The sequence below is a fragment of the Passer domesticus genome, chromosome 17, assembly GCF_036417665.1.
Source record: "Passer domesticus isolate bPasDom1 chromosome 17, bPasDom1.hap1, whole genome shotgun sequence".
NCBI lineage: Eukaryota > Metazoa > Chordata > Aves > Passeriformes > Passeridae > Passer > Passer domesticus.
Window position 1 is genome coordinate 3,125,894 of NC_087490.1, and position 25,251 is coordinate 3,151,144.

Below are 25,251 nucleotides of genomic sequence, written 5' to 3' on the forward strand. Positions count from 1 at the left end.
CACCCCCCGCGCTGTTCCCGCCCTCCCGCGCGGGACGCGGCAGAGGACGCGGCGGCGGCGGCGCGCGAAGATGGCGGCGGCCACGGCGCGGAGCAGGTACGGGCACGGCGGGGCTGGGGCTGTCATTGTCATTGTCACCGTCACCGTCCTTGTCTGGCCTCGGCAGCCCTGTCTGACGGCCGGCACCCCGCGGCGGAGGAGGAGCCGGGCCGGGGGCCGCAGCCGCCCCCTTCTCGCCCCCCTCGTTCGCTGACGTTTCCCTACCGGGCTGCGTGCGGTTGTCTCTGCAGCCTTGGCCCTGCCCTTGGCATGTGTAAGGAGCCTTGCCCTCCTCTCCAAGCTGGAAAGGACGATAAGGGGGTTAAGTATGTTAAGAACGAGAAGCGTGTGGCCTTGTGTGGTTCTGAGTCGGTTTTGCAGTGTGGCTGTCAGTGTCGGTAGATGGGGAGCAGCTCCAGCCCCTCGGGTTGTGCACTGTGAGGAGAAGCGCCTGGCACTGACACTCCTCTGCAGGAGATATCCTCTTACGGGTTGTGCTTTTCATAGCAACCAGACAACTTAAGGAATGCTGCTTCTCGGCCACAGTTCCCTGTTCTCGGATAGAACATACAGTCCCCTTATTCCCCCCTCTCTCTCAAAACCTGGAGAAAACACCTTGTGCACAGAGTGTGTTGTTCTCTCAGCTCTGGCCTCAGTGCTGGCAGCAGTGTTGTCCCTTGTCCAGAGAGGGCTGAAGACACAGAGGGGCTGCAGTTAACATGGAAGTCCTTGGCTATTCCCTCTCCATCAGTTGGGTGGGAGAGGCAGGGGTCAATACTCCAACGTGCATTGGTACCCACCAAGGTCGGGCTGTCAGGAGCAGGGAACAGTCTCATGACTGTTTAGTTTTGTTGTCTTTGCCTGTTTTTAGGCAGATTTCAGAGTAAGATGGAAACTGGTTTTCCAGTGTTGGACAGCAAAAGCAATTTTGGTAAGAGCTTAGGGTTAGGTGTTGTGTCCTTGCACTGTCTGAGGAAGTACCAAGTCCCAGGAGCCCTGCCCTGCCTCAGCAGTGGGAACAGCTCCTGGATGCTCCTGTGAAGCCAACACAACTAATTCTGTTCTGACTGCATTTTTGTATAGACTATTATGTTGGAAGGCTAATAAATGTCTCAAATACTAATGCTTTAGGCTGCAGTTAAGTTTTACTAATGCTTTCCATTACTTTTTAGGATTTGAAAACTCTTCTGCTAAATTTAAGTCTCATGCTAATTCGATTAGTTCTTTATTTCTTGAATCTCTTAGAAGTAGCCCACAGGCTCCCAGCTTACTGATGAGCAAGTGCTCCTTTTATCCCAGGTGTTTTAATATGTTGTAAAACAGGCCTTGTAAGTGCACAAATTAGTGTAGGCCTGGTGTGACCCAAGAGCATCAGGTGACCTCGTTGTTCATGACAAATCCCAGCGTGTTGCTCTGTGGAACATACAGGTTCTGCAGCAGAGGGAACACTTTTTCTGTCTTGCCCAGGAAATAACATCCTGGGAGGTGATGCAGCAGTGGGGCATGTTCAGCACGTGGTTACAGGAGCCTGGGGCTTGGGGAGGGTCTCCTGTCACCTTTGGGTTAATGCAGGGATTTTAACATGAAGCTGAAGGGCACGGTGGGATACTCTGACACTGTTGCAATAGGGATAAGAGAAAACTTCAGCTCTTGTTCCTTGGCTAATGTTAAAGCATAGTTACCAAGTGTGCTGACATATGATGTGACTTCTAGACAAGAAATCTGTAGATTCTTCTTTGAAATAAAGGGAGCGTGCCTATATGTAACTCAGTAGACACCTGAAATTAAGTCTTTAAATTCTTAATAATTACTTCCTGAGATTGAATGGCCCCAAATGATGCAATAGCTTGTAAGCTGCTGAAGTAATTGTGTCTTCCACATATCTGATCAAGAGCAGATGAAAGGCCAGAGGGCAGATGAGGACATCCCAGCTGTGGCATTGCCTCCTGAGAATGAGCAGGTTGCACAAAGATCTGGTTCTTCCTAAGGGTCTGAGCCTGTTGGGCTGAGAACTGTCCCTCTCTTCCCTGTGATCCTGTCTGACAGCAGGGTGTTGCCAGGCTACAGTCAAATACTTGTTTAAACGTGCTTATTTACAGACTTGGAACAGTTCTTGTACAACTGGATGTCTTCTTGTCAGATTTATTATGAACATGAAATTAAACATTATATATTAAACACACAAAAAGCACTTGGTGAAACCTTTCTCTATATTGGCCAGTCCCAAGTCTATTTTATGTATTTTCAGAGGGGCAGAACCACTCTCACTGCAGTTCACCAGTGAACAGAGTGGAAAGGTAAATTCTAAAGAAGAGCTGCTATGCCTGGCAGCCTTTTTACTTTTTCAGCTGCACCACTTGGTCTAATAAATGCCATTACTTCTTCATGGAATCCAAAACTTCTCCATGCACTCTTCCTCCTTCCCACCAGCATGGTAAAGTAAAAGCTACATGAACCAAATCCTAAGTGTCTCTCTAGACAGTTGCTGTTGTAGGAGGTTCTTAATTGACAAAGTTGTAGCAGCCCAGTGGAAATTGAATAATCCCAAGTACTAAACAATAATTATAAAATTTACCATTCCGTTTGCATTTCAGAGCTCCAAACAGGCCAAGATACAGTACATGCTGATAACATAAATAGTTGCTTGCAAAAGGGCTGTTGGAAAGATTAGGATCTAAATACTCAGAAAAGTATCACTGTTACAGCAGCCCAAGAGGAACATGTCAATATTTCTTAAGAAAAAGAAAATATAAAGATGCATCACTAAATAAATACCTGTAGGAGCAGTTGGATTGTTGGATTTTTCATTTTTTTAGGAAAGGAGTAGACCACAAGGGACTAGGCTCAGTGGAAATTTTATGATAATTTGAGTAGACTTTTCCCTCTGTTACTCAGCTGCTGGATATGAGACGCTCACTGCACTGAACTGCTGACATTTGCACTATTAAACATTTGTATTTAAGCAGACACTTCTTGTTTGTTGTATCTGCAGCTTGCTGTGCAGCTGTAACTTGCTGGTGCATAAGAACCTGTGTGTTAGAGCTGGAGTCCTGTGGAAGCAGCCTCCTTCAAGGACATTTTTCAGTGGTAAGTGATGGCTTGTAGCTACAAGTGGTTTTAAATTCAGGGTCACTCACAGTTAGGCAAATTGTGGTCTCGTATTGGGGAAGGTGAATTTTTTGAAGTTAAAGGAGTGGGAATCCAGCATCAAAGATCAATTAATGGCATTTTCTTAAACACAAGCTTGCAAATTGTGTTTTCCACATGGTAAAAATATATTTACCTTTTTCATGAGATTCATTATGAGCTGTTGTTGTTTGTTGCTTTCAAACTTTACAAAGCATCTGAAACTTTTTCTAGTGAAGATGATTCCTGCATAGCAAATTAAAACCCATTAGTCATAGGTTTATTTTTCTTAATTAATTCCTGCACTTTAGTTAGTTTTCTCAGGAGTCTAGAGTTCAATTAAAAAAAAAAACCAAAACATAGTATAATTTACCAGAAAGATTCATGTTAGGACAGTGTTTTTACATTTTAAAACCCACTTAAATGAACTTGAAGAACAATAATTTGTGTACTTTCTACTCCTACTGAAGTGACTGACTGGGAAGGGCAACATCAAACTTATGCATACTTATAATGTTCAACTGTATTACCTGCTCTGTAGTGCTGCTCTTACCAGGTGTTCACCTTGAAAAGTCAGAGAGATTCAGATTTCAGTAGTTTAACAGCCCTATAAGAAAGAAAAGGTATAAATATCCTTTTATATTTCAGTGTGTACTTATAATTTTAATAGATCAGGCAATCAGAGTAGGTTTACATGAAATGTTTAGGACTTGGTTAAAATGGTACTTGCACTTGATGTTTCTGTAGCTGGGTAATGCTGCGAAGATCAAATATTATTGTTTGTTTTTAAGGAATATTTGGAAACTTGTAGCATGTGCATTGCCAGATATTGGTATCACAAATAATAGTCTTCAGTTTTGGTTTCCTTGCCAGCTGAGCTATTGGTCCCATTTTCCAAAACCACTTCTTTGGGTTAACTTGCCTGTCCAAGTGCTTTGTCTGGCATATCATATATGGATATTTCATTATTGAAAAATATGCTTACACAGATGAATAGAAACAGAGCTCTTTGTTGTCTATAAATCAAAATCATTACAGAAAAAGAAATTGGAAGTTGAGACATAATGCAGAGTTGTTGATTGCAAGGAAGAAAAGGTCATTTTAGTCAAAATTAGCTTTGAGTTTTGAACACGTCAACTTTTTAGCCTGACATTTTCCAATTCATTGATATTTTAGAGTCTGATTTGGATTTAAAGGAAAGATAACACTCCTCTAATTTTATCTCTGTCCCTTATAATGGCCTGCTCTAAGTGTTTGTGTCATGTCATGGAAGAAATTCTGAATTTGATCGGAGTAATGAAGCAGCATTTATGTTACTGCATCTAACATTTATGCATCTGGATAAACTAGCAGCAGTTGTGCATCTGCATAAACTAAAGCACTCCTGCCATTATTCAGTTTTCCTTTCTCATCCTGAATTTTCCAGCCTTTCTTAGGGAATGTGTCTTTTTCACCTGTTCCAGAGAAGGAAATTGTTACTAATTTTTATTCTCTGCTGAATATACTCAGTGTTTAAGAGAATTCTGGAAGAGGTTGGCTTTATCTGTGAGGACTTCAGATTTAGGGTAGGATCTAAAAATATTATTAGTACATTGACAGTCCTGCATCTTTTTCCTGTTGCCCTGGACTTGTTTCTGGTGGCTCTTGTGCCAAGGTGTGAGCTCTCCACACACTCTCATGCTGCTTTCCAGGGAGCAGCAGCAGCATCACTAGAGAACACGATGTTCAGCTGAAATCTAAGCAGTGCCAGCTGCCTGAACCTGGATCTCTTGCCAGAATCAGTAACTAGTCTTAGAATTTGTACACTTGTGTGAATTCCAGTTGTGTGAGAAAGGTGTGGAATTTTGTTTGGTCAGGGCAAAAAAGCTTGACAGTGGCATGTTGGGTACCTTTGCAATGATAATGTTTTGGAGATCATTACAAAAGTGCTGTTTCATTAATACTGGAGATGGGGAAAAGTCAACTCTTCATTTATCAACAGCTTAAGTTGTGTTTGCTGTGGCTTGTGGAACACCACAGGGTTTGGTCACTGTTAAAGGAAGAGAAATGTTCACATGGGTGCAATCAGTGCTCTTGAAGCAGAAACTGCCTCTCTCTGGATCCAAACCAGAAAAAGCTGTTCCTGCTGAGCGGTTTTGGTTTGGGAATTTGTAAAATTGCTGAAATAGCTGAGCAGCTTTGCTAACTTAGAACCAAAGATGTGGTGGAAGGGAGTTAAAGGCTTTGGGGCTAAAGGCTTTGGGGAGTATCATTGGTCTGTGTACAGACATTTCTGTTGAAATAGTGATGCAAAGTTGAAAGGTTGTAGAGTCTTTGTAAATTCGAGTAAGACTTTTTAAACATTCAGCTGTTCTAAATGATCCCTCTCCTTACCTGAGCATTGTTCTTTAGGAAAGAATAATTTTTTAGAATCTTAACTATAACTATAGTTGCTGCCTTGTTTGTTTTTTGAGTTTGGTTTTCTTCCCAGAAAAGAAATTTTCTTTTATTTTTAAGGAGGAACAAAGCTGGTTTTGTTTTATGATGCATTTAGGATATATAGCAATATCTTAAATCACAAATGTAGGAAAAAATTATTAAGAAATAATATTTTGATAAAACAAAATGTGGACAAGACTTACTGTTATTTGACATCTTTTTGCAGCATCATGGCTGAATGCTTGTAATCAACTCAATTCCTTAGTACTAAAGCTTTCCAGACTTCAGAACAATTGTGCTTTGTCTCTATGTGTGCTTAGAAATAGAGTTGGTGTTGAAGGAATTCTTTTGGTTGCTAATGCATCCTTTCATAGTCAAACCCTAAGAAGCCTGACTTGGATGGAGCAGGATAAAGTTCATTGGGTTTGATTCTGGTGCATGCAAGTTAATGATTGCTGTGGAAATGACAGCAATCAGTATCAAGAATTGGTTCTGAGCATTTCCTGTCAGGTAGTGACTCCTGCTCATTGCTGAGAACTTCTGACTGGCAGACGCGAGCAGCACAGTCTAATACTGACTTAGCCCTGGACAGATTTATTTTCTCTAAGGTTTTGCAAGGGAAATACTCCCACGGCTGTGCCTGCCCCGTGCTTGGTCTGTTGCCTAGTGACCACACGTGTCCTTGTATCTCAGTGACTGCAAGGCTGGATTTAGGCAGGAGGAGCTTGGTAGTTACTCAGTAAAAAACAGATTTAATACTACACATTTGTTTCACGTGGTGACTTGTATTACAGCAGAAATGGGCCTGTTTTCCTGTTACCCCACCTACTCTGAAACAAGTCATCATTTCCTTCCCTCTTCCAGTTATCTGTAGAGTCTGGGGATTCCCTAACTGTAGTGAAAGCTTTAATGACTGAGAAGCACAAAGCTTCACAGTAATACAGATTGTTCCCCAGCAAATGATTATTCCACATAGTACCAACGTTCTCACAGCTGGAAACTATGATAGTGCTGTCAGACACTAATTCTCTGTATTTCTCCACAGGGCTTTCAGGGAGCACAGTTTATACATATTCTGGGGAGAAGAATGTTGGAAGCATGTGGGGTGGCAGGGACAGGATGAGGTTAAAACCACAGATGACCAATTAGTGCTGGTCAGTTGAGTTACAGTGACTTGGTAAACTGCAATAACTGGAGTACCGAGGAGCACCTGTACATACCTTCTGTGTCAGATTTGTTTTCTAATCACATTTTCATCACCCAAGCTCATATCCCTCACTGCACAGAATTGCTTTCTCTTTACTGTGTAGCTGTTCTCTTTCCTGAAGTCTGGGATTTTTTCTGTTACAGACAGGAAGAAGCTTCACACTGCTTCGGTGGGACAAGTCTTCCGCCTGCGGCCCTTCCATGTTCTGGTAGCTACAGGTGGAGGATATGCAGGATACAGAAAATATGAGGATTACAAGTTGGAACAGCTGGAGAAGAGGGGCATAGAGGTGCCTGTGAAGCTTGCAAGTGAATGGGAGGTAAGAAGATTGGGGCAATTTTACTTCTGCCACGTTTGATGCAAAGCTCCTTTGCTTCCATTTCAACACGGGAGTCTTGAATTTGCCTCTACTGACAATATGTTCTTGACAACTCATGGAACTAAAGTTTCTGTCACTTCAGTAACTCATTTGGCTGAAGTCATGATACATTAGCAACTGCCAGCAACTCCTCCATCTTTTAGTGTGCCTGACACCATATGTGCTTTACTAGAAAGCTGAGATGGAATGAATGCCTGGTTAATAAAAATTTACCTATTTCTTGAATGAATATACAGCAAGACCTTTTTTTCATAGTTTTTTTTTCACTTAGGTCTATAATTCCTCTTGATCCTGAGGGATTTTTGCCTTTTCCTTTTGGATTCCAAGGAACTGAGAAATTATTGTGGAATTGCAGGTGGTGTGTATCATAGTCATAGGTCAAACACCCATTGCAGCATTGAAGTCACTTCATGACTTCCTGTCACTACTGTATTGCCTTTGAAGTATTAAGTATATTGTTCAGCTCTGTGTTGGACAGTTTAAAATATATGTGGTGTTCTTCCAAACAGCCAGTTGAGTGCCTACTTCAGTGCCACTTCTGAAGGCAAGGAGTTAAAGATTCTAGGATTGTAAGGTTGTGTAGGAGATGCTTCAGTGTGACCTCTGGCACTCCAGTTTCTTTGCATTCCTGAGCACACTGCCAGTGTGTGAGTGATTTGGCCACATGCCTGTGGGAGACTAGACTGGAATCCCTAAATCTGAGTAGTGACCAAAACCAGATATGATCCAGACAGTCCAGATGCTAACAGCTTAGCCTATGATAGCTCCTGAGGAATCTGTCTGTAAATCTGTCTTCTGTATATTCTTTTTTTGCTGAAGTTTGTTTCAAATAGATTCTGATTAAAAAAAGAACTGGTAAGTGTCCACAGAGTATTTATTTAACAAGGCAATGTCAATTCAATTTTGATGCTTGAAAAAAAAATAATTTTGTTATTGTTCATACTTTTTGGTATGAAATTGGGTAATTCTCTTATTGCATTTGCCTTCTTTCATTATACTGATATGCTGCTTTGTTATTATTTGGTGAAGCTAAGAGTGTTGCTTTTGATAAAACAGCTTTAAAGGATTTGGTTTTTACAGTGGGGAAACACACAAAGAATTTCAAACTGATAAGCAGGGCCCCAGATGCAGCAGACCCTGGTAGGAGACACTAACAAGACATCCCAGTCCTCCCTGATGTGTTCGAGTTCTGTTGAATGCTTCTGTGGGAGGGAAAGGAAGCTCAATAGTTTTGAGGAAAAAGAGAAACTCTTGTCAGACATTGCAAGAAATATTCCAGACAATGAAGGATTCAAGAAAAATAAGGGCTGCATTGTTCCTTTTTATTGTAGAGTGAAGTGGGGTTTTTGCTGACCTATCATTTTCCATTGTTTTGGTTTTTTGCATCACTGGGCTCACGCTAAGGGGTGTGGAAGGGGGGGTGTTGTCCTGTTTTTGGGGCAGAATAAGCCTTTGCATAGGCAAAGAGAGACCAAGTGTGATTGTGTGGGCTTTCCAAGAGTAATACAGAGCAAGGAACTGGTGCCTGTGCCCTCACTGCCGAGCCTGCTGCTCTGAAGTGCTGATTCCACAGTACCAGCCTCGTGTTCCTGTGGCAGTGTGGACCATCTTCCACCTGCCAGCTCTGTGTGTGAGGCACATTGCCCTGCTTCTGAGAAGAAGACAGACTCTAAATGGTATTAACCCAGCCGAGCTGGCAGGGAAGCTCTCCCTGCAGCAGAGGTACATGATGGGATCTTCATTGAGGTGTGCACCATTTTTGACTGAATTACAGAGTCGGTGCTCTTCTGTATGGTTTTGTTTTGTTTGAGCTTCATAAAAGGATGGGGGGAGAAATGAATCTGGTGCAAGTCAAGTGTCCCTTAAGTTTCTCCACAGGGAAAGACAGAACTACTGTTTCTTTGGCACAGACCTTTTCTTTGTGTAATTTTCTTAGAGACATTCTGTCGCTAATAGCTTGAGCTGATTAACGCCTTAGTGTCTCCTACTGTGAATACCAGTGGGGATCAGCTTTCATTTAATTAGATGAGGTAAAGCAGAGGGCTTGCAGGGAGACAGGTAGATGTTTATCTGATGGATGGAAGCTTATTGTTCCAAATCTTTGCTGTCACAGAACATTTCCTGGCCGGGATCTGCATGCATGGCATGCCATTCATATGCTAACCAGAGGCATTTTGCTTCTTCTTACCTGGGCACCGGGCACTGTTGATACAGGATCAAATAATTACTGTGGGAAAGCTTGGCCAGAGGGGGGGTTTGGAGGAACAGAGTGGCCAAATGAGCCAGAGTTTTGAGAGTGGAACTTGTAGCTGTCCTTTGCTCCTGTGGTTTGCTCTGTTCTGTGTAAGGAAAAGGCACATTGGAGTGACATGTGCCAGGAAAGCACAGTAAACATCTCTGGAAATGAGCTGCAGTGTTCAAACTGCAGCTTATTGTCACGGGTCAGTTTTTGAAAACAGCTTAATTCACATGGGAAGTGTTTGAGCACAGGTTAGGATCTGGATTCTCAGAGGTAAGAACAACAGCCTTTCCTAGTGATGGCAGGAAGTGCTTGTATTTATGTAACAGAGGATGCTGGAGCTCATATGGCAGTACAATACAGAAGGTGCTTTTCTTGGCCCAAGGGAGACATTTAGTATTATGGTAAGAGGTGTGTTTCAAGTTCAGGAAAGAGCTAATAATGGAAGAATATCTGATTTATTTTTTTTAATTTGACTTCAGAAGAAATATAATCTCGTTGGTCTCTTATTCCTCATTCTTCCTCCCAGATTCTGATGCTTGGAGTTTTATTGGAGCATCTATGCAATTGTAAAAAAAATCCACAAAATCCTTGTAAAGTGGTTCAAAGTACACAAGAAAGATGGTCAGAAAATGTTAAAACCGGTGGTATTTCAACAGCATCAGATTGTGTAAAGGCTGCAGTGGTGTAAATGTTTTTCTCGGTTGTCCTGGACAATGGAACCAAATAAAACCAGTTTGGGTTTGTGGGGTTTTTTATATCTAAACAGTGGGAAGGCCTTTTGACTAGATGAGTCTGTTCTGTGTCGTGCAACTTCCTGTGCATCTTCCTGAGCGTCTTGCTGGGCTTATGGAGCAATTTATCTGAGCGTTTCGGGAGCAGTTTGTGAGACTGGAGCACACTTTGCTGCTTTGGCTGCCAGTGCTGTGTGGGATTGTGTTCCCGCTCCCGGACACGCGGTGGGAAGCTGTTTCAGGGAAGCCGAGCAATGCACAGGATCCGCACCGCTGCCTTGCTCCCCGACTATTCTCTTTCCCCGTTGTCCGGGCCAGCGGCTCTTTGGGAATCTGAGCGCTGATCCCCAGGAGTGCCCGACCCTCTCGGGGCAGCCCCTTATCCCGCCGCGTTCCGGAGCCCTCCGCTCTCTTCCTTCGCGTTTGTGCTGCGCTGGCCCCTCCTCCGGAGGGGCCGGGGCGCTGCGGGAAGGGATGCATTCAGCGCCAGTGGCTGCAGGCGAGGCGGGGCCCGCGCCGCTTCCTTAAGGCTGGGACGGGCCGGCAGCGGCCGGCGCAGCGAGCGGGAGCGCGGCCGGCCCGGAGCGCTGCCGGCGGCCGAGGTAGGAGCGGCCGGGACGGGATGCGGCTGTGGCCGCCTGCGCTCCCTGCCCGGGGAAGGGGCCCCGGGGCGGGATGGCTGCGGTGCGGGGAGGGTGGGGGGGTTCGCTGTCCGCTGAACTTTGTTCACGTGTCTGAAAACTGCTTTGAAAGGAAGGGTCGGTGTCGCACTTTGGCGATTGAAGGGTCGGTGTCATATTTTGGCGATTGAAGGCGGAAAGCCGGGACGAAGGAGACTTCCCTGGGCATCAGGTAAGGGCTACCGGACCGCAGGGCAGATGTGCGAGGGCTGGCGGCCAAGGGGTGATTCACTCTGGCTTGCTGGAAGTTTCAGGTGATGTTCCAAAGTCGACTCATGAGTAATCTTTGAGTAGATTTAAGCAAAATGAGTCTGCTGGACCAGCCTTATCGGAGTCCAGAGTCCCGCGGGGCGGGCAGGGGGCCGAGGAGCCGCCGGAGCTTTGCGCAGCTTCCGCCGGGTGCTGCTGTGTGGGGAGGATGTAACGCGGCTCATGCTTCCTTTAGAGATCCTCTGTAGAGCTGAGAGCTTGCTTTACTCATATCTTGAACTAAAATAATGGGGCGATAGTAGGGCGTGGTACTGGGGGAGTGTTGTTCTAAACCATTAGTTGGAAATTACTACTACAAAGTATTAAAAGCGTGCCATCAAATTTCATGTCACGTTGTAAAATAAATAAAGCTTTATGTCCTTGCTTCAGAGAAGATCTTTGAGACTGTATAAAAGAATTCAGAACCAGTCATCCAGTTAGGCTATCCTAAAATATTTTTTTTCTCTCTGCTCTATTTATACAAAGTAACAGAAACAGCATTGTGAAGCTAGGGGAAAGCAATAAAAAGGGTTTTTTCCTAAAACACAAAGAGAAAATGTATAGAAAGGCTTTTTCCAATGAGAAGTAAAGAATTCCAGACAGTACAGTGCAGGGCAGATGCAGCCGAGCATGGTGCGCTTCTTTAGGCAGCGCGGGTCAGTCGCGGGGAGCGGTCCCGTTGGAAACTCCTCCCGGGAGAGCCGGCCCGAGGCGCTGCCCGCAATCCCGTGGCCTTGGCAGACGCTCAGCCTGCGCTCAGGTTTCCCGGAGCGGCTCTGTTGTGCTCTCGGAGTCGGGAGCTCCTGCCTGGGTGTGGAGTATCCAGTGTTTGTCCTGCCGGGCCGCCTGCGGAGAAGGTTGGGTGGGAGCAGGGATGACGTTTGTGATATTAAACTGTTACTGCTGGGAGAGGAACGGGACCTTCAACAAGCGTCACCGAGCACCTCGCCCCTGAGTGCAAGACCGCAGTTTTTGCTGGCACTTGAGTACAGCACTGGGATGCATTCAGTGCATTTTTTAAACAGTAGTTCTGTGACCAAATGTAGAAAGTTTGACCAGAGGGCTTTGAGCACTGACCAGCACATTCCAAGCCTAATGATTCATGCTTACAGTTTAAAACAGAGGCTGCAGGTTTGCAGTTCAATTGAATATTAGTCTTTCTTGCAACTGCCTTGCTGTGTCATTTTTTAAAACTTGAGAGAAGGATTTGAGTAGTTCACTATTTGACAAAAGAGGTCACTGGATTCGATGCTTATTTGAACTGACAGAGTAGAAGCTGTTGCATAGTTGGCAGATTAGCCATTCTCTATGAGATAATAATTCTCTGTGAATTCATACCTGCTGGTAACTGCTGTTTCATTTGCCCAGTGTGGATTCTGGGTGAGTTCAGACAGGTGAGGGAATTTGGGAATGGTGTGCAACCCCTACAAACCAAACATTTTAAAGATTTTTGTCTAAGCTGATGATGTCTAAGCTGACACAGGCTGTGGGCACTGCCTACATCCCAAGAGGTCCAGCCGTTGAGATGCCATTATATGAGTTCCTCTGTCATGAGCTGCCTGATGAGCAGTCCTTGTTCCTTTCTCCATGGAACGCAGGTAAATTCAGGGTGGATTTTTCATTTCAGCCTTCTTACACTGTAGGAATTGCATGTTTCTGGAGCAGCCACAGCAGGCATGTCAGCACCTCAGCAGGACTCAGGTATTGGCATCCTGGTGAATGTCATGAGGGGAGTAGAACAGAATTTAAGAGAAACTTCTTACTTGGCTGTGCAGAGTTTTTTTAAGAAGTGGAGGAAAAAAACTGGTAACACCCATGTTTTTCACTTCCTGGAGAGCAATCTCTCTTGCCCCACGTTTTTTGTTTTGGACTGAAAGGTGGTACTACCCACTTCATCAGGCTGTAGAACATTTCATTGTTTGGGTTTTGTAGGAAGCAGGTCAGCTGTTTATCTGGGTACATGCTTCCATAGAATCATGGTTACTCAGCTGGGAATATAAGAATTCCTTAGACGTGTTTTGAGGAATAAAACTGAATTTTACTGGAAGAGCTTGTGGGTTACCTCCCTTATCCTGAAGGGAAGAGCACTGGGGTAGATGTGATAAGACGTGTTTGCTCTCTCTCTGCAAGGGTGAAGGTTGCACAGGAGGAGATGGGATGGGGAGCAAGGTTCCACGCTGGCTGCAGGAGCTGCTGGGCTGGGTGCTCTGCTGCTCCTGCCCAGCTCCAAACGAGTTCTCTGCCCACAGTTCTGTGAACACACGTGTTCAGTGCAAAAAATAATTTTGTCTTGGTTAGATGAAGTTTCTTTTGAAACATTGTTAATTTAGCTTGTTGCTGTTTAAAATTAAGTATTTACTAATTTCTAATGTTCCCCATGAATTGAGAAGTAGCTCCCCTGTGCTCCTTGTTGCTTTTCTTTGAATTTTGATAGGATTTTGGCTAACTCCTTTCAGCATTTTACTATACAGATGGCATCATTTTTGTTGTGTAGGAGTTTCTTGTGCCAGCCAGAGAAAGACTAAATGATATTTTAAATAGGAAAACAAAAAGAGTTGGCACAAAGCTCAGGGAGGAAGGAGTATATTTTGAGTGCTTTCATTGATCTTAAATTTCCCTTCTTTCAGTTAGCTGGGTTTCTTTTTTAATCTGCAGTTGTTAAAATTCAGCTTGAGCAACACGCACACACATCTTGGAACTTCCTGACACACAGAATACCATATAGAGGTTTTCTACCCGAGAAAAATACTCTACTGCAGGATCTCCAGAGGTGTTTCTAGGTGTTTCTAGGGAGTATGTGTAATATTTGGAGTTGAAGGCCAATCAAAATACACAATTACTGCTTGAATATTTACCTTTTGAGGCCTGACTAGGATGCCATTAGCTAGTTAATTCTAGCTTTTCCTGCTGGTCCTCCCACTCCTCTGCCTTATCCCTATTACAATACAAGCCTTTCCCTCAACCAGAGCAACAGTGCTCTTTTTGATCTACTCTGTTAGCCACAGAGTTTTCATGGTGCTTAGAAGACTTGGGAAACAAGGAGAGGGTTTTTTTGTTTGTTTTCAGCCCGGATTTAGCAGAAAGCAGAAGTGAAATGGAACCACTAGAGAGTCAGCCGTGAAATTGTTCTGAATATTTGGTTTAATCTTGAGGTGAGATGTAGCTCTCTGACTTCCACTTCTTGAAGCAGGGCTCAACAATCCAAACCCAGTCACCAGTGTTTGAGGTGTGTTCTGTAGGAGTAGAGAGGGAAATTTCTCTGTATATTTAGAATGCTTAGACAGAAACAGTGCAGCCTTTGGTCTTTAAAAATGAAAACAGCTTCCTTTCCTACTGTTTTGTATTTTAGTTCTACTGGACATAGACCTGTGACAGAACTGAAAGTCACATAATAGACACATAACACTTCTTTTCTACCCAATTCTCAAGCTGGCCCTCAAACTGGCTTTTTTTTATGTGTCTGGTTATTTGTAGAAGAATGTCCATTACCTGTTCCCTTAACTGAGTGTTTTGAGATGGAAGGAGATTTCTGCAGATGGATGTTTGTGTCTGGCAAGAGTTGTGAAACAGAAAGACATTCCTTTCTGTTCTGTTTTGTTCTTTACAAGCTGGACACTAAGAGCAGGAAAGGATTTTTGGTGCCCAACAGTCCAGAACCTCTTAGCAGCTGCTGCTGCACTGCAGAATTGAAGCTGGGAGTTATCTCCTCCTCCTCCTCCTCTTCCTCCTCCTCCTCTTCTTCTCCGCCCCACTCCTCCTCCCAGCCTTGCATTCAGGCTGGCGCTGGGATGAGCTGTGCAAGGCCAGCTGGCTGCTCCTCTCACTAGAGCATTGCTGCCCAGCAGCCTGGGACAGACTGCAGGGTGTTTTTTGGGGATTTGGGCTTCAATGGCCACCCGGACTAGCAAGAAGCAAGGACTGCTCATATGGACAGCTCATTTTTATCGTGTGCAGAGTCGGCTTTGTAGTGGGATGTTGAAATATGACACAATGCTTGTTTGTTTGCAATAGCTGCAACTCTCGTAGCAGAGATTCAAGTGGGAAACAGAGAGGGAATCCAGAGACAAACCAGCGGGGGATTTAGGAACTGTGACGCCGTGTCCTCTCTCCTATGCCGGAGCAAGCAAAGTAAAGAGAGGTAGAGGAAAAAAGACTGAGCCTTGCAACAGCCGTCACCCTGACGATGTGTCAGTCAAACACCCTGCAGGGACCAGAGCTCCACACAGGGAAATGGTGAGATGCTACAAAGCTTTATCTAACCCTCCACCCTCTTGCTACAACCTCCGCAAAGTTAAAATTCATGTCCGGAGGCTGCGTTCAGGGAACGGCGGCAGCAGCAGCTGTGCCGGGGACCAGCACCCACAGCTGGAGAGTCCAGGCCCAGCTGGCTCTGCTGCTGGGACACCAAGTAGGAGAACCCGTTTCAGGTACTGTTCAGTATTTTCTGCTTTGCAGGATTGGTGACTGAAGCGGGAGGGAGGCTGGGAGGGTTTCTGGGCAGAAGGAGCGGGAGCCATCTGCGAAGCTTTTGTTTGGCCTAATTACTATAAAGCTCCTTATACATTGTATTGGCAGAGAAGGGCATGCTGTTCCATGACAAGGGGAATGGGAAAGCTTTCATTCCTTTCCCTTCTACTCTCTGTCACTAGGAGAATGGAAAAATTAGTAGAGGGGCCGCTCTGAAACCAGGCCAAGGCAGTGAGAAGCCCGAGGGCTCCAACGCGATGCAGCTCTGCAGGGATTGGTCCAGGAGCGACTGCAGTGAAGGGGGGGAGAGCAGCAGGAGGGGGAGAACGGGACCCAACCCGGCTCCTGGCCCGCCAGCCCTTGCAGGCTGCCGGGTGGTAGGGATGGGAGGGAGAATGGGAAGTGTCCCTTCCTATTCCCATGTCAGTCAATCTTACCTCCCGCTGAGAAGCCTGCATTAACTCTGCTAAGACAGCACTTCTGCTCAGGGTTCTTTTTCACCGTTGCATTAAGATGCACAGATCTTTCTCTATTTACTAGTTCTTCAGGGGAAAGAAGTTGTGTTCACTGCAGAAAAAACATCTCTGAGCCAAAAGCACCATCTTGCATCCCAAAGTGGTGACAGTTATACCTGTCTGCCTGATATTTCAATTCTGATCCAAGTTTTGAAAAGAACTAGTTGGCAAGAAAATTTCCTTTAAAATTCTCAGCTTCTTTCCATCTTGGAAAGACATACACAGTACTTTATAGTTCCTCTTAAATGTCACAGGATCCCTTGAGAGAGTGAGCTGTTGGGAGCAGGCAGACTGTGCCACTTCAGTTTGTGTGCGCACGTCGCTCTGTCCTGGTTGCAGAACTGTCTCCTAGCCAGGACTTCAGTCAGTCATTTAAATAGTTTGCCCTCAGGTAGACAGATTTCCATTTGATAATGAGACCTTGTAAATGCCAGTGGTTTTTTTCATGAGTAGAAGCCAAACAATAAATGAGGACCTGAAGGTTTTGCATCCAGACCTCCTGCAAGGGTCTGAACTGAGGCCCTGTCCTCTGCTAAGAAGCTGAGTAGCTTTTCCCTGTGAGAGAAGGTCAACTTCTCCTCATGGTCATTAGTGCAAAATGAGGTCTCTCTCAGTCAGGACATCCATGTAACAAAAAAAATCAGAGATACAGCTGGTTATGAGGCAGGGGAGTTGATTATGGGGCTGTGGAGACTAGATTGTTGTGCCTAGTAGAAATATTGGCTTTGTCCACATGTTCCCTATTTGGAACCAGGATACTCACTGAAGGCTTTAAGACCTGGAAACTGGTCTTACCTTTAATTTTTGAGGGTGTCATTCCTCAAATGTGACCTGTGAGGGTGAACACCATTATTTAGATGGAAGACTTATTTTTAGATAAACTGTTTTTCTATTTTGGGAAGGGGGAGAACTGATCGAAATCAAGGAGTAAAGACTCGTAGTATCAAAGATTAAGAAACGTTTAGCAGGAATAACTCACCCCAGCTTGGGAAGCTGAGATGCCTGACCCTCTGATGTTGTGTATGTAATCTTTCAGGTTGCAATTCCCCCAGCTGGCCCTGAGGCGAAGGTTGGGCCAGCTGAGCTGTATGTCTAGGCCTGCTCTGAAACTCCGTTCTTGGCCTCTGACTATTCTCTATTACCTTCTGCCTTTCGGTGCTCTTAAACCCTTGACCAGAGTGGGATGGAGGCCTATGAGCAGGGTAAGTGTGAGCAGGTTGTGTGCCATGTCTGGGAGCTGTGTCCTGGAGGAGCTGGCAGCAGCTGGGGGGAGAGCTGCTGTATGCAGGACAGCCTGGGGATCACTGGTGTGAAAGAAGCAATTCGTGCTTCTCTTTAGTTTTTGCTGTGGTTGTGTTGATCAGCTGCCTCACAGACAAGTGACTTTTTCAGGAGCAGAGAATTACTTTGTCCTCTAACAGCCAGGGAAAGTCAACAGAAACTTCTGAAGGAATTCAGTCACCTCACAGTATCAGGGCTAGGACAAGGAAGACCAAACCTTTTGGCAAGTTCCTTTTCCTGGTCCTGTTGAAATGGTCTCTTGTTTTTTGTTATTTTCACACCAAGAGAGTTTGTTCCTCAAGTTCATTGAGCATTTGTAGTCCAGCATGTCCAAATGATACACAAATCTCTGCTCTGACACTGCTGAGAGCAGCATATGGGATGCCTTGCATGTAGTAATTCTCCCCACAAATCATGCAATTTCAGAATCCAACAACCAAGTAAGTATTTTGATTGCAAACAGGAACAAAATTGCCATTCTTAAGCCTATTTCATTGAACATCTGTTCTGTTTGATCCCATCAGCTTGAAAACCAGGCTCCATTGAAGAGAAGGGGCTGCTAGGAAATACTGATTTTGACAATTGGTGTGATTTTATAGTTGTATGTACATTTTCAGTGTTGGTGGAAAACAGCAAAGTTAATTTTTAGAAATTAATCCAGTATAGTATGTCAAATAAAATGGCAATATTTTTTCTTCAGTCCTTCAGCTTATATAATCTAAAGCACTGTTCATTTATCTGAAGTAAGATTAGGTTGGTACTTCCTTTCTGAAATATCTCTGTATGTACACAGGATGGTTATTTGTAAGTGAAATCTTAATTTGCTGTATTTGGTCTGACGGAGCCAGTGCATACTTCTGTTTGTGTTTATGCCTGTGTTTTGCAAGACTTAATAATTAAGGATATGATTGAGAACAAATGACTCTCACTAAGAAAAATCCCAAGGTTTATCTGCAAGTTGAATATAGCTGTTCAAGAACACCAGTCAGCAGATCATCACTTCCTTTGCAAAGCTGGTTTCAGAGTGTTCAGTTCCCTTGGTCCATATTCCCCAGCTTCCCCCAGTTACATCATAGCCATGTGAGCTTCCTGGCTGACAGCAAGTACCACAAACCCCAGAAGAGCTGTCTGCTGGAATTATCAACAGAAAGATGCTGTCATCTCTCCACTTCCATCAACAGCAGATAACTCTTGCCAACTTTGTTTCATTTGTTTTCCTTGCTAAAACTTGGGTTTTAGTGCAAGTCCAAAGGTGTATTTCTAGAGAAATAAAGGCACTTAATATTCTTGTAATTAGCAACTCTCATTGTCATGAGAGAAGGAGTAAGGCTGGTATAAGTTTATACCTGTGTAGCTGCATTCAGTGGGTACATTTCTTTGAGGGTACTTCTGTCATTAGAGCATACAACACAGTACTGGGTGTGGGAAACACCTTCAGTAGCAGCTGCATCTGAGGAACATGTCATCCAACACTGAGAAGTATTTTCCAGTCAATTTTCATTTAGTTATTCACAAAAGTTTATACATTGGTAATGTTAAACCTTTTTGATTAGCATTCTACTAGAATATGTGCAATGTCTCTTTTTTCTGTAAGCCCCACATTGGGCAGTTTCCAGTAACTTCAGTGTAGAGCTTTAGCCTGCAAGGGAGTGGAAATTCTGGCTTCACTTTAAAATTATATTAAGTTTCGTCCTGTCTCTTACCTATTCTCACCAGAATGGAGGGAATGAGGATGAAGTGCAGTGAAAATTTTTTGCTGTCTTAAAGGCTTCTTGCAACCCATGAATTCAAGGGAGGGCTTTGCAGGAACAGTTTGATCCTTCCTGTGTTACGGGGAGAAGTAAGGAAGCCTTCAGTGGGGAGAACACTGACCTGCAATTCTCCCTGCAGGTTGCCCTGTACAAGTCGGTGCCAACGCGGCTGCTGTCCCGAGCCTGGGGTCGCCTGAACCAGGTGGAGCTGCCCACGTGGCTGCGGAAGCCGGTGTACAGCCTGTACATCTGGACCTTCGGGGTGAACATGAAGGAGGCAGCTGTGGAGGACCTGCATCACTACAGGAACCTCAGCGAGTTCTTCCGCAGGAAGCTGAAGCCACAGGCGCGGCCCGTGTGCTGCGTGCACAGTGTGGTGAGTGAAAGGAAGGGAGGGTTCACCCAGCACTGCCAGTCCCTCAGCCCCCAGAGCAATGGCACTGCTTCGGGAGGAATTCATCAACTGCTGACTGTTCCTGTTTTTTCTCTTTGCTGTAGATTAGTCCCTCTGATGGAAAGATCCTTAATTTCGGACAGGTAAAAAATTGTGAAGTGGAGCAAGTAAAAGGGGTTACTTATTCTCTGGAATCTTTCTTGGGACCTCGCATCTCCACAGAGGAAATGCATTTTAGCCAGGGTGAGTTCTGTGTCAGTTCTGCTGTGCCCTTTCAGTGTTCTCAGAAATCATAAGACTAAGAGAGATGAAAAAAAGTAACATTTTCTTGCATTGTCAGGAACAAAAGCAGGTCTGACTTTTTGTTTGTTTTATTTGCGAGTAACCATGTTGCTGTTCTAGTTCTTCTGTTTCTCACCAGTGGCTTTATGTAGTCATGCCTGGCTCATTCTGATTATCTGAACTGAGTTGTTTGGTTCCTACACTCGACTCCAAGATCTGTTGCTATACCATGGCTGCAGCAGTCCTGCTGTCACACTGAAATGGGCCCAAGCACTGGCTAGCAAAAACTGGATAAGCTGCTCCTTAACAAGATCCATGCTCTAGCACTACCCCTCTAATGATTTAGAGGACTCTCCACAAATTATGTTCTTAAAGGGTAGCTTTAATAAAAATTCCGTTGTACTGGATTTCAGTTTCTGCTATTTTGCTTAGGGAAGGACAAGCTCCAAAAGAAAATTTTTCACTGTGATTGAAACAGTCCAGCATCTAATTTTCTTGTAAAGGGAAAGGAACATTTGGAAATATTGGATTTCTGCATGAAACCTATGTTTGTAGTCTCACCAATCCACGTGGGCTGCATTTAATGCTCTACTATTGCATTGGCTGTAACATAGACTGCCTGGCTACTGTAGATGACTTCAGGAGGAATATCTTTAACCCCTTCCTTTCCCTGCTTTTTCTTCAGCCCCACCTGACAACTCTTTTCAGAAACAACTGGTCACAAAGGAGGGGAATGAGCTCTACCACTGTGTAATTTACCTTGCACCAGGGGATTATCACTGCTTCCACTCGCCCACCGACTGGACAGTGTCCCACCGACGGCATTTCCCAGGTTGGTTTCTGTTCCTGGGAAACAGCTGCAGAGCAGCTATGCAGGAAAGCACTGCTATGGGCTTCTGCAGAATGAGACACAGCAGTGCAGAAGTTGTACAGTAACGTGATATACAATGGTAGAAAAGTGATTAGTCTCAAACAGGTGTGAGTTTTGCAGCTGTATAGTTTACCAGATCATATCATATAAAAATGGTGAAAACAGCAATATTGTATTCCATCTGAGTTCTTTGAAGTACCCCTGGATTCACGTTGACCTGATTTGTTCCCAAACATTGTTTATTCAGTCTGCACCTGAAATATAGATAGTTCTGCAGATCACACCAAACAGTAGCCTAAAGTATGATCTCTGTTTGTGCTTGGCAAAGAAAATGCAACTGAACAGTTACACTACTGGAGCTGGGATTGGATGTTCTTGCAGATAAAAATATTTTACTTTTTGGTATCTAGCAAAATCCTAAGTATTTGGATTTGGTTTCAAACACCATGAGAGAGAGACTGACCCACCACACGCATCCTTCTGTGACCCCTTTGTTTTCAGCACAGACTTGTCTTTCATTTGCTCTGCCTGGCACTTGCCTCTCTTCCTACAAATAACTGACAGTTGTTTACTGGATCAGCTCCAGTTAACACTGAAAACACCATCTGAGTGGCATTACAATATTGCTACAAACCAGACAAGCTAACCTGAATATTTTCTCACTTCTTCAGGTTCTCTGATGTCTGTCAATCCTGGAGTTGCTCGCTGGATCAAGGAACTGTTCTGCCACAATGAACGGGTTGTCCTTACAGGTGACTGGAAACATGGCTTCTTCTCATTAACAGCTGTAGGAGCAACAAACGTGGGCTCCATCCGCATCTACTTTGACCAGGTGAGCAGGATCACAGCAGCACCTTTCTGGTGTTAATGGTTGAGGTTGGTGCAGCATAACAAAATTTAAAAAAAAATAATTTATTACCCTGAAATTAGGGTGTTTCACAGTACTGATACTCTAAGACTGGTTTAAACAGTGTTGTCTTCAATATAGACAATTTTTAAAATATTCCTGTTGCACCTTTGAACTGTGAGTTCATGCATGGAAAATGCCTGAGTATGTACAGTCCACAGCTGTGGTGATGAATGAATACAGAGCACTGAAATCCTGCAGTAAATCCTTCTCTTCTTCCTTCTCTGTACAGGACTTGCACACAAACAGTCCAAGTTACTCTAAAGGTTCCTACAATGACTTCAGCTTCATATCCAACAACAACAAGGAGGGAATCCCCATGAGGAAAGGGGAACATTTAGGGGAATTTAACTTAGGCTCTACGATCGTACTAATCTTTGAGGCACCCAAGGACTTCAGATTCAACCTCAAAGCTGGACAGAAAATCCGCTTTGGAGAAGCACTGGGCTCTCTATAGGAACTCTCTCAGCAAGAAGATTTTCTATAAAAAGGGACTCTTCACACCACTGTTTCACTTATCAAGTTTGTATCACTCAGCAGGACCTGGGTGAGGAGGAAGATGTCACTGCTGCATTAAACTTGAAAGTATTTGGTCTACATTTACCTGCTGCTGAATGTAGAAACTGAATTGAATGATCATGGATGTATCGGGTACAGCTGCCTTTAAAGATGTTGCCCATGGTGGTTTCAGGCCCACCCTGTGCCTGTAGTCTTTCATGTTCTCCCCTGAATGTGCCACAGGATAATTATGTTCTTAGAGCCTCTAAGTCCCTTTTAAGCCTTCCTAGGCAGGTGCAGTGGGAAAGGGTAGAGATTACCTATATTTAAAGGGACACTGACAGGCTGAGTCAGACCTTGTACCTTCTATCTACAGTATCTGTTTTTCAGACCTTGAGTAAAGAATATATTCTCATCTTTATTTTATTCTAAGAAACTCCACCCAATTGCTAGATAAAAGCAGTCTCTCAATTCACAGGTGGCCAAACAGTGAAATTTGCTGGTGTGGCTTCATGGCCCAAACAAAGCAATATGTTTAACAGTCAGTCAGTACAATGAGTGACACTCATCCCTCATCCTGAGTTTTGTACTATTAGACAACTTTAGTTCTTTTGTCTGACATTGTCCCTTTAAAAATGGGCTTTTGACTGTATTTTAAACCTGAAAACAGTGTCTACATTCCAGACAACAGAACTTGTCATATTGCGATTTTCTTTCTTTCTTATTTTTTTTAAAGACAGACAAAGCTCTGTGTCCTCTTCCTAATCCATTGTTTTGTTTGTTTTATTTTGTTACTCCAGGCCTTAAAGTTTTTGTCTTTATGAAAGACAGTTAACATCATCTCTTGGATTAAGGAGTTAGAAGACACAGGGCATATTTTTGCTGGGTGATGTGATGGCAACTAAAGTATGCTTTTTCTTTCTGCTATGTATCTTGTTACTTTATCACTAAATTATTGAAGAATTAGTTCCTCTGTTAAAGGACAGCTTCAGCTACTTCAGGACCAATTTTTATTGTAGAGAGTGAAATGCCCTATGCCTATGCACTGACTGTGTTTAAAATATTTATGGCTTTTTAAAGAAATCCCATGTTGCTTCCCAGGTACCAGTCTGGCCCTCCCTTGACTGGGCAACAACTTCATCTTATTCAAAATACAAAACAAAAAACCACACTGGCTCTGACTTGTACCCTCATACTTAATGCTAGGAATGTGCTGGGGGCTGAAATCTGTGCTGTAAAATTTTAAAGCCTCTTTGTGACTTCACATCAAGAAGAGTTAAAATCTAACACCTTGGATCTACTGCATGTGGCACTGATAAAAACCACTGCCAGAGTGAAGAGGAATTGAGTTTTAAAGCGATGTATACATTGTTTGTTGAGAATAAACTGTTTCAAGTCCCAGCACTCAAACACTTAGAACTGATTTTGCTATCCAGAGCTTGTTGGAGTGGACACACTTATGAAACCTGCCTTTGTGCTTTCTGAAAGATTTCTCCTATTACTTCCTTGCTTGAGCTCTTTTCTGCTACTTCAAGGAGATGAGAGGCTTTGACGAGCTCTGATCTCCTAAAGAAACCCTTTTTTGTATGCACTGCAGAAGACAGAATATAATTTTGTTGTACAAATGTCCAGTTTGCCAAGTCCTGTATGCTTAGCTTGTCATCGGCAAGGAAGGGACGATAAACTGCCTCTAAGTGATGCATCCCAGGCATGAGTCAGATGAGGGTGGCTGTTTGGGTGACAAGCAGGAGAAAATTCATTTGGCTCCAGGAGTCAGTGTTTCCTCACTTTACACAGGGAGGAGTTTGAAAGCTTGAAGTGGCTCTCAGCCACCTATCTTGTTAAAATTCTTGGTATTAGCAAGTTTACTCCTGCAGCAGTATGGTATCAGATAAAAGTCTTTTTAAATCTTTGAGAATGAGAAAAGATAAAGGCAAATATCAGCACCAAGAGGATAAAGTTAGGTTCAGCTTTTTGATTCAATTTCAATGTCATGTTAACAAGAGAAAGCAAATTTGTTCCAGTGGATGAGAGAAAAAGACAACTGAATATTTTCTTTCTTTTCCACTGAGGTCTGTGACATCCAGACAGAGCCAAAGGAAGTTTAAGCTTTAATTTCTTCCTACTCAGCAGCATCATCTATAGTATGTGAAGGTAAATATTAGCCTAGTGATGGAGGATGAGTTGCTTGATGTTTGCTTTATTAGAAATCTCAGAAGAGAGGATTCAGCATGCAAGTGGCTGTTGTTATGATGGTTTTAATACTGTGCAGAGCAAGCTAATAAACCAACATTGCTTGTGATGCAGGGGCCAGCAATGCACCCCAGGAGTGAAAAAGTTCCTCGAGGGTACTGATAATGCTGTGAATTTCTCCTGCATGGAGAATCCGTTTAATTCAACTGTATCAGTAGCACGGTATTTTTGTATGTCAAAGTGTATGACTTACTGACATGAACTCATTTAATTGCAAACATTTTGAAATAAAGAGTCTTATCTGTGTTGCTTATCTTTGTGGCATGACAGGCAACCTAAACTAGGTATTGCAAGTGCAGCATGAGGTAGATGTAGCTCCAGTTTGGTTTTGATCAGCTAGAGTAACAATAAAAAAGCAAAATTATTTTCACTTAATTTATCAAATATAAATTCCATACATAGAACTAAGTGAAGGGATACATCTCTTCCATTGTCCCCTGCTATGAAGGGGGGCAAAAAGTCCTACCCCTGAGCTGAGAAGCTGGAAGGTGCACTACAGATCCAGGGCAAGCTGGATATCTCGCAGGCGGGCAAGCAGGGCCTGCACGTGATGTCTGTCAGCCAGCTGTGCTTTGGTGAGAGCATTGATCCTCACCTGCAGCTGAAAGGAACACAAGTGCATCAGCATCAACATAAGTTTGTACAGTGAGACAATATTTAGTCTTTTTGACAGCAAGAGCAGCTTTTGTATTCTCTCACTTGAGGGCCAGTACTTGATAGATTGTGTTATTCAGGACTGGCTGCAGTCAGGTACCAGTACCCACACCTGGCTCTGAACCTGGGGCCTGAAAGCAGTGCAGGTCCATCTGCACACAGGGCATTGTCTTGAGAAACTGCAGAAAAATTTTGAGATTGAGTCTATGAAAGCCTGATCCATACTTGGAAATAGCCTCAGAAAGGTCTACTGGAGCAGGAGTTACATTTCTGAACAAACAGGAAGAGGCATCTACACAGCCTCTTC

The 25,251-nt window shown here is 43.8% G+C and overlaps 2 protein-coding genes and 1 long non-coding RNA gene across 11 annotated transcripts in view; 1 reads left to right on the top strand and 2 right to left on the bottom strand.

The window, feature by feature from the left end:
• Positions 1-19: 19 nt before the first annotated feature.
• PISD (phosphatidylserine decarboxylase) lies at positions 20-24,543 on the top strand. 3 transcript variants are annotated; one of them, XM_064392228.1, is made up of 8 exons: positions 20-96; positions 3,032-3,126; positions 6,934-7,109; positions 19,225-19,461; positions 19,584-19,722; positions 20,447-20,593; positions 21,304-21,464; positions 21,772-24,543. In XM_064392228.1, exons 1-8 carry the CDS (start codon positions 71-73, stop codon positions 21,994-21,996), a joined length of 1,206 nt encoding a protein of 401 aa, XP_064248298.1. In that variant the 5' UTR covers positions 20-70; the 3' UTR covers positions 21,997-24,543. The 3 variants fall into 3 exon arrangements, with proteins under 3 accessions (XP_064248298.1, XP_064248299.1, XP_064248297.1); XM_064392229.1 differs by lacking the exons at positions 20-96; positions 3,032-3,126; positions 6,934-7,109 and adding exons at positions 15,166-15,304; positions 17,090-17,255; XM_064392227.1 differs by lacking the exons at positions 20-96; positions 3,032-3,126; positions 6,934-7,109 and adding exons at positions 15,302-15,498; positions 17,090-17,255.
• Positions 1,249-6,939, bottom strand: LOC135282438 (uncharacterized). The gene is made up of 4 exons (XR_010348608.1): positions 6,804-6,939; positions 3,696-3,772; positions 3,323-3,411; positions 1,249-3,144 (listed from the first exon to the last, which is right to left on the bottom strand). It is a non-coding gene; the product is annotated as an uncharacterized LOC135282438 (long non-coding RNA).
• The window catches only part of SFI1 (SFI1 centrin binding protein), a 30,539-nt gene continuing 25,410 nt past the window's right edge, over positions 20,123-25,251 (bottom strand). For 5 of the 7 annotated variants that reach the window (XM_064392214.1, XM_064392213.1, XM_064392212.1 and 2 more), the window contains one exon: positions 20,123-24,891. In XM_064392214.1, coding sequence (XP_064248284.1) covers positions 24,784-24,891 — 108 coding nt within the window. In that variant the 3' untranslated portion in view covers positions 20,123-24,783. The remainder of the gene's footprint in view (positions 24,892-25,251) is intronic. The other 2 variants (XR_010348607.1, XM_064392211.1) reach the window with 2 other exon arrangements.

What these genes read in the sequence shown, in the direction of transcription:
- PISD (XM_064392227.1), top strand. Translation starts at nt 15,302, where the DNA reads ATGGTGAGATGCTACAAAGCTTTATCTAACCCTCCACCCTCTTGCTAC. An exon ending in AGTAGGAGAACCCGTTTCAG is followed by an intron (nt 15,499 to 17,089) that starts GTACTGTTCAGT and finishes GTAATCTTTCAG; the next exon opens with GTTGCAATTCCCCCAGCTGG. An exon ending in CCACCGACGGCATTTCCCAG is followed by an intron (nt 20,594 to 21,303) that starts GTTGGTTTCTGT and finishes TCACTTCTTCAG; the next exon opens with GTTCTCTGATGTCTGTCAAT.